A 14,657-nucleotide genomic window follows, 5' to 3' on the forward strand; every position below is an offset into this window, starting at 1 on the left:
CTGTCCAAAGATGTGTAAACCTCCCGGCAACTACAACTCGTCTAGACATGAAGAATTTACTCTATGAAGAATTATTGTTTTAGTTGATTTTGTATCAGCCTGAATTGCAGAATCTAGCCTCATGAGAACGAAGGAACAGGAGTTAGAGGAAACTTTACTCCTCTGCTTAATGTGCTAAGATCTCTAGGGCTGAAGGGGGGCAGGGGAACCGAAAGATCCCTTGTCAGGAGGGCCTGACATGGGTGGAGTAGCCCTGGTTTTGTGGAGCCCATGGAAGTACATATAGACAATGGTGTCTGGTGCTTATTGGCACTAGTTGGGCAAAGGGCAGAGATACCAGCAGAATCAACCAATTCTAGCTGTGAGTTCATCCTCCCTGCTGAGTTCTACAAGGGCAACATTGAGACACAGGACAGGAAGCTGACCTGCAGTGCTACCCCTTGGACTGGTTTTATGTAGAAAAGCAGGCAAGTGGGGGCTGGGTGAGAGCAGAGTGAGATTGCGTGGGCAGGGTCTCATTTGCCCTAATGGATCAGCCTCCATTGCATGCAGAAATATCCTTCAGAGCTTTTCAGAAACGGGGCACAATTGTATACTTCAGAAGGCTGTTTTGTCTCTCTTTACTTTCATGATACAGTACATGCTACCATTCTTTGTGACTGGTTTCATAAGTTTTTTATATTATGCCTTTCGTTTTTGTAATGCATTAACTGAAGAAAAATGGTATATGCACTTGTTTTAAATAACTGCAGGCAATAATACATCCCCTCACAATGAACACGGTTTCGAACGGCACTACACCAAAATACGTTATGTCTGATTTCCATTAAACCTAATTCTTATGGGTTTATATTTTTTGACATGGCCTTCTACACTAGACAACATTGGCAAGACTTCCCCCCACCACATTTTTTCAAAGGAGCAATCACATATTAAAGTACCTCTTGCAACCTATAGTTTAGATCGCAGATTGTTACTGCATTATGAGATAACAAATGACTGTTTCTATTATAATGAGTAAGCTCACTTGTTCTTTCAGTACACCTTGAGAGGATCCATCTCCTCATCACAGCCGCCCATTGGCTTGCCCTCTGTTCACCTGAATGCTGGTCCTGAGTAAGTGCCCTATAAGTTAAATTCTTGTTCCATTTATTGCTCTGTAATACCACCTCTAGGTCTAGTACTTTTTTCTGAAAGTAATTTTGTTTGAAAAATAGTATTTTAATATATACAGAAGCTAGGAAGATGGTGTATAGTGATAACATTTTATATACACTCTCTTTCCCAAGCAGAGCTGCACTTTAATTGTATATTATCTGCCATGTTATCCTATGCATAGGAGGGGCTGAACACAGACTGTCCAAGATTGATTTTATTCAGATGGGTTCCTTTATGCCTCTTCTTTAATTCTGGGGCGGTGGGTGCGGGGACAGAATGATTGTAAGCCTTTTCAGTCTAAAATATTTAAAATATCATAAATAATTTCTCTGGGATGCATGCATGTTTGCATTACAACTTAAACGTTTGAGTTATGAATGTTGACTCGGAGATGTAGCTGGTATGATAATGAAGCACAGTACAGTTTAGCTAGAAATAATTTGCAGTCTGAGCCTGTTTTCTATTAAATAATGATCTCCCAGGCTGATGTCAGAAAGGGGGCATATCATTCAATTGGGAAGCAGGAGAAGCTCAAGGTACGTAAACTAGCATAAGTGTTAAATAATGGATCTGTGCTAAGTCGTCTCTTGTAGAGAGTTATTTCAAACCAAGAGTTGCCAGTGTAGTGCTGGTGAGTGTGTATGTGCTCACAGGGTCTCCACCACCAACTGCAAGTAGGCTTGAAACAGCATTCAGTTGTAGCCAATAGAATACGTTGCGGTGTGTGCTGAGATAAGGGTTGTGTGTGATGCCCACAACAGTTTCTCTCATTTGCGAATGTGCCCTTGGGTGACCTCTGTTTTAAACAGATGCTGGTATTCACCCCTTCCTTATTATATGAAGTGAAACATTTATTTATTGTTCCATTTCCATCCCACCTTTTACTCCAAGGAGCTGAAGTTGGCATACAAGGTTCTCCCCCTTACACAATTAAACCCCACAATAACCCTGTGAGGTATGTTAGGCTGAAAGGCAGTGATGGGACGAAGGTGACCCAGTGAGCTTTGTGGCTTAGCAGGGATTCGAATCCTGATCTCCCAGGTCCTGGCCTGACACTCTTAACTGCTACACCACAGTTAAGCTCTCCATGAAGCTATCACTGAACACATGACATCCCCATGTTGAGTTCTCCCACTCATAGTGCAGCATGAGGTTTTCATTTCTTGCCCCACATAATCTCTCCTTCCACTTATTGTTGACACTGGAGAACTAGCCAGAGGGATGGTGTTTTGATGATGGCCCATACACAATACATAGTTCCACCTTCAATTTTATTTTTGTGCAAAAATAGCATCTCCTCATCTCTCCCTTATTTAAACAGATTGATTTTGTTTTTATTGCAAAGTCCAATCATTCATAATAAATTGGTTTGCATTATAAAGCCCATTAAGATGCCTAGTCATCAACAAAAGTATCTCTCTCTGCCCAAAGAAATTGTAAACATCTTTGGTGATGGTGGGGGCAACTGATACAGTATACTGTTTCTTAATCTCAAAGAAGCACCATAAAAATGAATTTGAACATCAAAACAAGAATTGACCAAAAATCATAGGGCAATGTATATGCTAATCTGAAAACGACAAGGCTATTGAAAGCATGGCAGCTCAATTTCAACACTAGCTTTTATTTCAGTTTGTTAGAAATAAAGAGCAAGGTGAGAAGAGCTATGGGATGCACATGAACCAGAACAAAGGGGGTAAGCCAGACCACCACATGTGTGGTCAGAGAATATGACCATTACTAACCCACTTCTCTCCAGCCACGCTGCTGCCCCATTGCTGTAGTGAGCATCCCCCCACATGGAGAAGGAATTCAGTCCATACAGTGTTCCTAAATGCTGTTATAGGTTTATGGGTGCTAAATACCTGGGCTCTGGGTAAACATTAGAATTTAATTAGCATTTGTGTGTTAAAATGGGATGTCAGATCTGTGTGCCTTAAGATGTGTGTTAAATGCTTTACTCCTCTGATGAGCATGTGCGGAAGACTACATTAGGCAGACTTCTTAAATTGTGTACTTCTTAATCCAAGGAAATCAACATCAGTTGAAAGGTAATGGAGTCAGTCTAATTTCCTTGGAGGTGATGGCCTGGGGATAATGAGTCATTAGCACATCAAAAGGGTGGGGCCTCCCCCCCCCCCAGTTTGAAAATCAGAGGCAATGAAAGCTTAGTGTGGTGCAAGCTGACAGGATGAAGCTGGGGGTCAGAGAGACATGGCTTTTTGCTGTTGGGCTGCAAGGCAGCAGTCCGGAGACAAACAAAAAACTATTGGAAAGGGATGCTGCAGGTACCCCTGGAATCTCGCATCGTTTGGAGATTAGTGTGGCATGTCACAATGCACTTAGCCAGGAACATTTAACAACTCTTTCTTCCCACAGCAAAAGAGCTGTTTTGGGAAGCGAGAGTTAGGGAAGGAGCTAAACCTATACGGTAGTTAGGATGCAGCATTTTCAAGTAGCTTCCAGGGCCCCTAACAGGCTCCACCACTAACACCTGTCCGGTGTTCATTTGGGGATCCAGTCAAGGCTAGTACATACCATGCCAAGTCCTAGCCAATGCACCAACACTAATCGGGTCTTTCAGCCAGTTTGAATAAGTTCATCAGCTACCCAGTGGAACAAGGAAAAAACATAACCAGTGATAACCACAGGCTCATGGTTGTAATTGTAATGGATCAGCATTATATTTAATTGAATATATTGCTGAATGGCATTATGGCGTTTAATGAAGGTAAAGCAATGTAAAGAAAGGCAATATAAGTTATGTAAACTAATTCATAGGGACGCAGGTGGCGCTGTGGGTTAAACCACTGAGCCTCTTGGACTTGCCGACCGAAAGGTCGGTGGTTCAAATCCACGTGACAGGGTGAGCTCCTGTTGTTCGGTCCCAGCTTCTGCCAACCTAGAAGTTCGAAAGCACACAGTACAAGTAGATAAATAGATACCGCTCTGGCGGGAAGGTAAATGGCGTTTCCGTGCGCTGCTCTGGTTCCGCCAGAAGCAGCTTAGTCATGCTGGCCACATGACCCGGAAAACCTGTCTGCGGAAGTGGACAAACGGCGGCTCCCTCGGCCTTTAAAGCGAGACGAGCACACAACCCCAGAGTCGTTCACAACTGGACTTAATTGTCAGGTGTCCCTTTACCTTTAAACTAATTCATGGTAGATGCAGTGCTTTTTTTCCTAAAAAAAATTGTTTAGGGGTACTCTCATTTTGACTCAAGAAAATCACCATTTTATAGTTCAAATTGGGAAAAAGAAATGCAATCAATGGACAAAAGTACAAAGATTCACAAAATGTTTAGGGGTATGCTCAGCCATGCATCCCCCCAGAAAAAAAGCACTGGGTAGATGTATTGGTTTAATAATGGCATGAATGAATACTTGCATTAGCAAAGTAATCAATCAGAATAAGTAACACTGTTCCTTCATGCGTTAGCTTTTGCTCAGGTTCTTTTAGGAGAATCACAGGTGTGCCTGAGATATGCTCTTAGGTCTCTTAGATGGCTATTAGTAGATTGAAATTATAAATTAGGCATTTGTCAAATTGTGACATTCTTATGAATAAATCTGTTGCTGAGAAACAAGGCATTACTTTGCCAAAGGAAAAAAGAGGATTGTAGATGCATCAACTGTTCCTGTTATATTTGTGAAGTAGGCTTAAAGCAATTACAGGTGCTTTGATCATCCACCCAAAAATATGTGATAATAGAATTGTATAATTAATCTTCTTTTTATGAAGCAGTTGATAACTCCCACTGCAATCTAAAAATGTTGGAAAATTGATTCATACAACTCTCTTCATCAGTGACCTACAGCATGATAATTTTTCATGTAGGAGAATTTACATCTTTACCATCACAATGACATTTTAAACCAACTGCAGCTTAGAACAAGTTGCTATAAATCAGGATTTATCACAAATTTAGATATTTTATTAACTATGGTGAAGTTTTCAGGGTATCACTGGGCCTTTATGATCAAGAATCCTCTGGTGTAATTATATATCTGTGTTACTGGTGCTCAATCATTATTTTTATTAACTGTCAAAAAAACACCATTTGTTAAGAAACAAAGTTGCTATGGGCATTTATTTACCAATATGTAACTACCAAAAGGGACAGAATTAAAATGAAACCAATGAATGCACCTTATAGATACTGTTTTGTGCACTGAGCTGGAGAGTTAACTCTGCAGCTGTTAATGTTATATAATATAATCACTATATCTGAACCAGCAGCCAGCAAAGGTCACATGAGTGTCACAGCAGATCCTGCTGGTGGTCTGTTCAGGCAGCATTAAATGTTTGCCTCTTCAGCTACAAATATGCACATTTTGCTTTGGAGTGTTTTGCCACAAGACATTTGGGTCAACATGGTGAGAATGGCCTATGTCTCTGACTTTCCCCAGATGCCTTGTGTGACCCACTGAATAGGGTCTTTTCCAGTGTGCTGTTGACCACTCAAAGCTTGGGATTTTTTATTTTTTTTAAATTAAGTAATCCAAACATTGTGCATTTCTGAACTCCTGTAATAAGTCAGGCCCATCCAGCCAAATGGTAGCTGATTTCTAAAGTCTCTAGGAATGTTTTGGATAACTGAGATCCTCTTAATTGGATATGTTAGGGATTGAGTTTGGGACCTTCTGTGTGCAAATTGTGTGTTCTACCAAAGATCGAAGGTTCATTTCCATGGAAATGATGTGGTACACTTCAGAATTCAGACTATGGCTCAACGTATCTCCACCTGAAGCATCAACATGCCTTGGACACACCATATGTGCATGGTGACACATGTTCCCTGAATGTCAGTCACCAAAGCCCCCACCCTCATTCTTTGATGTAAGGGGTACTAAAATGAAAAAGTTTAGGAACAGAAGTCTTTGACTTGGGTTTGTACCAAGTCCAGGGAAACCGCATCCTATAACCAAGGCCATGTCAAAAATCTTTTTGGATTGTATCAGCTCTGCCTGTGAGCATTTGTTATAGAAAGGAGATGCTCTTGACGGTTTTCTTTCTGCTTTCTTGACTGCTTTATTTCCTACAGCTCCTCCACATATTCAATATTCATTTAGATTTGCTTGTGCAATGGTTAGAATATGCCCAGTTTTTATTGAGCATTCATCCTAATTTGCTTACAGTGTGGTAAAGAGGCAATGAGCATCCTCCAGCATTTACCCTGATTTGATTGTGGGATGTTTGCATATCTTCCCTTTAAACATTTGTTCATCTAACACTTTTAAATTTATTTCTCTGTCACTTTCCAAACAGCAGAAGCCCTTCTCTTAAAGTGGATTTGTTCTGCTAGGGCAAAAAAGACCTTCAGTTCATTTTAATTGTGCAAACTTAAAATGCTGAAACCCATTCACAAAAGTATATAAACAACCATGTTTTCTAACTGATAATTTATTACTTACATTATTTCATAGTTGTGCATTTCAATTCTATGCTTGTTCGCTCAGAAGCATTTGTTGCTTTAAAATATTAATATGCTACCTTTAAGAATAAAACTCTTCTGTGGCAGCTTCCATAAAAGCACTGCATTATGGTACAATGCAATCACGAATCAAAAATATTAATAAGCCAGCAAATAATAAAACTGACAAACATCCAGCTCAGAATTAAAGCACCAATATGACCCAAAGCAAGAATAGCGGGGAGGAGGGGTGGAATCCAGGAAAAAAGTCAGTGAGAACAGATGGGAGTTCAGATTTTTCCTAAAGGCTTTAAAATATTGTGGTTTGACAGAGCCAAGTTGCTAAAAAATTCCAGAGCTGTGGGACTAAGTAAGTAGCACCACTATGCTTGTGTACCTAGGACTGCAATCATACAAAATTAAGTGTGCATGGGACTGTAATCTTAAACTGAGAAGTGGGAAGATTACTTGCATACTGTTAAGCAGGGATGGGTAGCCTCAGGCCCAGGGGCCAAACCCAGCTCTCCATGCCTCTCTTTCTGGCTCTCAAAACTTTCCCTACATCACAAACCTTCATCTGCCTTGGCTTGCACCTGCCCTGAGTGCTTTTGCCTGGCAAGAATGCGTCCTTAAACTCTGATACTGCTTCTTGCTTGCCTGTATGGAGGAAGGAGAGGGAAGTGTAGATGTGTTGAAACCAGCCTATTGCACAAAGGTAAACATCACATTTGTCACTCTGGCACAGTGGCGTAGCGTGGGGGGTGCAGGGGGGGCCAGCCGCACCGGGCGCAACATCTGGGGGTTAGGGTTAGGGGGCGCAAATCCACGGGTTGGGGGCGCAAATCCACAGGTTAGGGGGCGCAAATTACTTGCCTTGCCCCGGGTGCTGACAACCCACGCTACGCCACTGCTCTGGCACTTTTGTCTCTGTCCCATTGCTGATTTTTGGCTCCCAGAAGCTTGCCCAGAAGAGCATGTGGCCCTTTGAGTGAAAAAGGGTTCTCCGGCCCTGGTTTTGTGAACAACTTGGTTAGGAACAAAGCTCTGGCTCCATTTGGTACAAAGATAAGGCATAGACAGTATACCTATTATTTTCAATTACAGAACTTATCAGCGCTATTTATAATACACAGTTGTCCTACTGACCCTGGGCACTGGCAGCTCATCAAGTCAACAGCAGACTTTATTATCATCAGCTGTCACCTCTTGAGCTCTTCTCAATGTATGTTATGTTCTTCTGTATCAGTTATCATTTCTCTTCCGATGTTCCCCACATTTGGCAATGACAAATGAGTCTGGCCTTTCACATTTTACCACCTTGGAACCTGATCTGCTGCCCATCATCTTTTCCTCTGTCGGCTCACTTAAACAACCGTGAACAGAGAAAAATACTGATCCTTTCTGGTATAGTTCTTAGTAAGTGTCACTTACAACATGAAGGACAACGACTCATTGAATTATTTCAAGATTGGCTAGAGAGGCTTGGGAAATGGAGGTCAGTTTCTGCATCTCTTGTGGGTGTAGACATGAAGGCTGACTAAAATATGAAGGGGCTGTTTTTCTCCATTCATCCCTTAGAGCAGGGATTGGCAAATTTCAGGCTTTCATGATCTACTTTGTTTTTTACCAGAATCCCCAAAACTCTTACCACTCTTAACAAACTGCAGTTCCCAGGATGCTTTGCAGGAAGCCATGACTGTTTAAAGTGGTATGGTAGTATTATGGGTAGATGCTTGTGTTCAGAATTTGAAATGTGGGAGCTTATTTTATTTATTTCACTTAATAGTATTTATATACCACTTAGTCATCAAATCCTCTAAGTAGTTTACATAAATTGTAGGATATATATGAAGTGCTGATAAGAGAAAATGTTAAAAGCAAGCACAAGTTGACCTAAAATTTTCAAAATGTAAACATTAAAAATACATAACATTAAAATACATGTCAAATTTACATGTCTTGGTAGGCTCATGCAGGTTTATTTCATTTTATTAATTTAACATTTTATTTAATAGCATTTCTAAGCAGTGTACACAAAAGAAGCTCATAGGCCCCTTTCCTCCAAAGAAAGAAACTCAAAGTGGCTTAAAGTAATAAAATATACATACAATAAAAACCAAATTCAAAATATATATTAAGCAACGATCATAAAAGGGAGACAGCTTTTTTTTAAACTATCTCAACTAACAACTGAAAAGCCAAAGTGAAGGCAAAGAGGAAGGAAAACAGCTTTTACACAATGTAACAAGGAAGGAAACATTTCTTAACTGAAGCCTTCCCAGACATCCAGGTTTGGGCCAGAAGCCAGAAACCATAAACTATGGGGGCTTAGCAAATCTCAACCAGGTATGTTGTGAAAGCCAAACAGCTGTCTTTAGGTAAGGGAGATTAATAAAAAGCTAACAGTGCAACTAAGTGAATTCCCTGGAATTACATTGAGACAGATGCTGATTTTGAAGCTTAGCAGTCATGGCCAGTCATTCCTTTAGCCTCCCACAGTGTGACTTTTGGCATTTCTCTGCAGCCACATCTATTATTCCTTCATCTCAGGCTGAGAGCACCAGAGTGCTTGGAGTCATCCCGAAAACAAGTCAAGCAATGAGACTTAGCCATTGTTTTCTTTGCCTGTACGTACCCTCCTCTTGATGTTCCTGTCACCGTTGCTCTTCCGTGTCTGCCTTCCAAATACTTGTGCACTGAATCATGCTTTCTAATATTGGAGAGAGAGATGGAATAGAAAGTTGCAGAGATGTTAATACTCAAGCCCAGGTTTCAAATGACAGTATCCAGCAAATGCACTCACTGAAAGAGTAACCCAGCAATTTTTATTTTTGTTGTTAACTCAAAAAGCCAGCAAGCATAAAACAAAACTAAATAAGCTAAAATGCAACAAGCAAACAGGAAAGAAAGAAGGAAATAAATAAATAATTGATAACAAAAGTCTATAAATCAGAGTTAAGAGTCAAGTGTTGGTAGCTGCTTGTAGCAGATGTGGCCAGGATTTCAGAATATCCAACATTAATGACAGAGCAGTCCATCCCAAGACTTACATTAGACTGTCAGGGCAAGACGGGGTCTGGAAGGAAGAATGTGCATCAGCTTGTGTCTGAATGCAAGGAAGGATGTATAAAATAAAACTTCGTCTGCTAAGCTTAGTCTGAGTCCAGATGCTTATTTCTAAGAGTTCCACTTGTTTTTTTGTTCATTCATTCATTCATTCATTCATTCATTCATTCTTGTATACTGCCCTTCCTCCCAACAGGATCATCGAACAACTAAACATAAATTGCAATATAGGCCACATTTCTTAGGTTTTGTTAAAACTGAGTAGTAATTTAGTGCAGGTTGTTGTTGTTGTTGTTGCTGTTGTTATGTAACACATTCTGCACTTTAAGGCCAAACTAGATGCACACCAGTTATTAGCGGTGGGGGGTGAGGGTGTCTCTTTCTCCCTGCAAAGGCAGGGGACATGTCGCACAGCTGGGGAGGGCTTATATCTTCATTCCCCCAACAAGATCAGAATGAAGGTTGCCCTTCCTCTACCTTCTTTGTATTTAAATGCATGCCTGGTGGCTGTTTTCTAGCCAACAGTTTTTATATCTTACGGTTCTGGGTATTGTTCAGCATTCTGGAGCTCCCACTTCCCTTCCTACCTCCACAAGAGGTCCGGAGGGTGGTATCACAAGAATGGGCCTTTTCTGCAGTGGCTCCCTGTTTGTGGAATGCGCTCCTCAGGGATATTTGTGTGGCACCTTCATTATACACCTTTAGGCACCAGGCTTGTTTTCGTTCTTGTTTTTAGTATGTATTTTGTGGTTTTTTAACTTGTATTTTTATGCTGTGACTTGCCCTGAGATGATGATGATAATAATAACAATAATTTATTATTTGTCCCCCGCTCATCTGGCTGGGTTTTCCCGGCGACCCTGGGCAGCTTCCAACAAAGATTAAAAATATATTAAAATGTCACACATTAAAAACTTCCCTAAACAGGGCTGCCTTCAGATGTCTTCTAAATGTCAGATAGTTGTTTATCTCTTTGACATCTGGTGGGAGGGCGTTCCACAGGCTGGGCACCAATGCCAAGAAGGCCCTCTGCCTGGTTCCCTGTAGCTTTGCTTCTTGCAGTGAGGGAACTGCCAGAAGGCCCCCAGCACTGGACCTCAGTGTCTGGGCAGAACGATGGGGGTGGAGACGCTCCTTGAGGTATGCTGGGCCGAGGCCTTTTAGGGATCTACAGGTGGAAGGCGGTATACAAATTTAATTAATTATTTAATGATAAAAAGAATAAAGCACTGCTAGATTTATTTTAAATAAATAGCAATAATACATAATACTTTGATCATCTTTCTCAAATAAAAATATGTTTTAGCATACAAATCATTTTGAATAATCTTGTGAATTGTGTTAAAATTTAAGTCTCTTAAAAGATTCAATTTCATGTCCATCAAAATCTCACTTTGCCTGCCTTTCCTTTGGCAAATTATGTCACCAATTCCTTCAGACCAAGTGCTGATGCTTGAGCATGTTCAACTGATATAGCTGCCAAGCCAACTAGTCTCTGTCAAAACATTATCGAGCATATGTAAGTTTTTAAGAGTTTGATCTTTGAGAAACACTGTTCACCACTTGACACCAACAGTGGAAGTGTGTGGAGGATCCTTCTTGGGCCTCATACCCAACCTGGCATTTCTTTCTCCTTTTTCTAACTGTCTAACTTGTTCTTTCTCAAATTTTGGTAGTATTTTTTCTCCTTTGCAATCTCAGAAGCATCTATCAAAACTTGTGGAAAACCCTCAACACACCTACAGCCCACAGGGCAATTCAAAAGTATGAATTACTTTATAAATGATAAAGTTCTTCAAAATATAAAAGTAAAACATTATCAGAAATTTATAGGGTATAACAAAAAAGCATCTGTATAAAAATGTGCCCATCATAGGTCAGTACAGCACCCTTCTGAGGTCTGTGGCCTAGGCAAATGCCTAGCTGGCCCAATGATAGCACTGGACCTGACGCCATCCTGATCACCTAGGTAGGTAGGTAGGTAGGTAGGTAGGTAAATCAATCAATCAATCAATCAATCAATCAATCAATCAATCAATCAATCCCTGCCCATCTGGCTAGGTTTTCCAGCCAGGTGGGATATAAGTGTAGTAAATAAATAAATTAACAAATGTAGTACTGGTTTATGACAATGATCAACAGGGCTTGCTACCAATTCCACTGTAAACTTAAAAAAATAGAAGCTCTAAAAACAAAGACCTCAGGATAAGAAATGTTACATTGACCCAGCTTGATGAAATCAGTTAGTTTCCACATATGTAGAATAAGTCACCCATATCTCCCGACAGAACTTTTACACCTGTGTTCCAGCATCTGCATTGACTTCTTATTATCTTCAGGGCACAACATATGGTTCTCTTTTCTTGGTGTATAAAATTCGTAATAGCTACTATGCCTCTGAAACAAATAACCTCCTTTCTTACCCTCAGAGGAATTCCGTCTGTGCATTGTGTTTAGACATAAAGGCTCATAGGCATTTTCAGCAGCCTCTCCGCAGCTGTGGAACTTTATTCCCCAAAGGTTACTGAATGCCAAACAAGAGCTGCAGGTTTAATTTTGTTGACATCCGGCTGGTTGCAGCAGGTGACCATTGCAGTGGGCAGGGAAGTTTGATAAAGATCTTAACTTCCAGTCAGGGTTCATTTAATAGAAAAGCTTATATATTATAGCAAACATATGAAACTGCTTTTTTGGAAACACTCCAGACTTGATGTAATCTATGCTTAAAGAGTAGATGCAACTTTAGTTTAGCCCTTGAAAGCAAATAGCATATTGGCATCATTGCAAGTTCTGCTGTGGGACAAACATTTGCTCTCTGCCCCCCTGTCTTGCCCTTGGTTCTGTAATTTTCCATCATGTAATGGCATTCTGTTTATATGCCAATGCTGTAAGATACCATTTAAGCAGCTTGTCAAAAACCCAGGGGATTTATTTCCATTGTCACACTGATTATCTGACAGTAATGTTTGGCTATCGGATAATTGCATCTCTTAACATTTGGAAGATCACACCAGGTTTGTCAAGCTCTTCCATGTTGTTCTTCCCTCTGATTTGGCTTGCATTAGTATTTTGCATCCTATAATAGTAGCAGTCAATTTATTTATATACCACAGTTTTCTGAATTTGTACTCAAAGCAGTTTACAATATTAAAGGTAAATACAACAATGTGATAGCTATAATGCATAACTAAAAGTATAATATTTCTGCACCACTAACAGTTTAATAATTAACAAGTCATGCATATTGTGTCCCAGAAAACTGACTGAAGACAAAGCTAACCAACAGACCAGTTAATATCCCCAAAGAGCCCTAAGTTAATGACAGTAATGACCCCTTTCCTTCAACTTTTGTACATAACTCATTGCTTCCCCCAAAAAAATTTTTTTGGGGGCAGAATCTTGGGAGGGCTTTGCTCCACTTTGCCCAACAGAAGAGCCTCCATTGCATACAAGAAAAGGCAGACTGAGATATTGAGGTCCTGAGCTTTGTAAGGCTTTATAGATCAAAATCCAGCCTTCTGTTCTGAAGTTTCATCTTATATTCTTATAAATGTAGCTCTTGGGCACATCTACTTGCACAGCTTTCTTTTGGTTTCCTGAAGATGCAATATTAAATACATTATGTAGGAGTGAAGTCCTAAATCAGAGGTCAGCAAACTAAGGCCCGCGGACCAGATACTGGGCTTGTTAATCCGGCCCGCGAACCTTGCGGACTCTGCCGCCCACTCAGTCAGTCCCCGTGCTAAACAGGCATGGTGCGGAGGCCTTGCTGCATGGAGACTGACTTCCGTGACACAACATGGCTTCTGATTGGCTGCAGGAAGCTCCTGCAGCCAATCAGAAGCCGTGGACACCTCTGGGTGCCAACCCTTCCTTCCCGCTGAGGCGGCTGAGCGGGAGGAAGCGGCTGAGCAGGCAGGAAGTGGCAGCGGTGTGGAGGCTGCCTCTGCCGCCCAAACCAGCAGCATGGGCTCTGCACCCCACCGAGATAGAGGACGCCAACGCTGCTGAAGACAAGGTGTCGTGAGTGGCATTGGCGGGGGGACCTTTCGGGAGGGCGGGTGCTTTCGGGAGGGGGGTTGGTCTGGCCCCCCACAAGGTCAGAGGGACAGTGGACTGGCCCTCTCCTGAAAAAGTTTGCTGACCCCTGTCCTAAATGCATGGGATACACATTTGAACGAACATGTTGAGGAATGAATGGTAAACAGAGGTTCCAAAATTCAGATCATGGTCCCATAGTATGTCAGAGAGACAAATTTAAACCTCTCCTTCTTGGTATTCTGACTTCCTACGTCCAGGAAGTATTTTTAATGATGTGGGAGCACACAAGCACACCACCCCTTCCAAGTCACAGTCTGAAGTGGTGCAGTGTAACAGCCAGCTTATGCTTTTCTTATGCTTTTTTGTAAATCAGGGTCCATATTAAACGAGGCCTTTCGCAACTCCTTAAATTGAAATATACAGCTTACTATAACTCATATAAATTAGCACTGACACTAACAAAGTGGAAGTGGTACTAACAGAAGAAAAATGTGTATTTAACTTACCCACATGAAGAAAGCTATTATGTCAGTAAACTTAACAACAGCTATTTAGAGAATAATTAAATAATTGAACTAAATTTACAAGTCACATTTTCTAGGTCTGACAAATAACTTTGACAGCATCTTAATTTCTGATCAAATTCATCGAATGCTTGATTTATGCACATATCTGATGACTGAAAAGACAATTATAGTCTCTGGAATTAATGATATGTGCAATTGAAAACAATGTCTCCCGTTAATGCATATTTATTATGCCTGCCACATTGGATAAACTATTTCTTGAGCAATTGTTTGGATAATTAGTCATCTGCCACATATAAGAGGCTTTTTTTTAAGAAAAACAATTGTTTATTTCCTAACCTATGTTTCAAAGTTTAGAGTTTGCCCAAGAACTGCTATTTATTTCCAATACAGCTACAAGGTATGAAAAAACAAATTTACGTTCAAACAGAGAAATAAATGTGGCATTAAAG

At 40.7% G+C, this 14,657-nt stretch overlaps 1 protein-coding gene across 1 annotated transcript in view; it reads left to right on the top strand.

Annotated features, from left to right (window-relative positions):
• The first annotated feature begins 1,044 nt into the window (after positions 1 to 1,044).
• The window catches only part of GALNT18 (polypeptide N-acetylgalactosaminyltransferase 18), a 336,801-nt gene continuing 323,188 nt past the window's right edge, over positions 1,045 to 14,657 (top strand). The window contains exon 1 of the mRNA XM_083477681.1: positions 1,045 to 1,116. Coding sequence (XP_083333807.1) covers positions 1,104 to 1,116 — 13 coding nt within the window. The 5' untranslated portion in view covers positions 1,045 to 1,103. The remainder of the gene's footprint in view (positions 1,117 to 14,657) is intronic.

Source organism: Podarcis liolepis, assembly GCF_965112155.1.
Source record: "Podarcis liolepis genome assembly, chromosome: 1".
NCBI classification, from domain to species: Eukaryota; Metazoa; Chordata; class Lepidosauria; order Squamata; family Lacertidae; genus Podarcis; species Podarcis liolepis.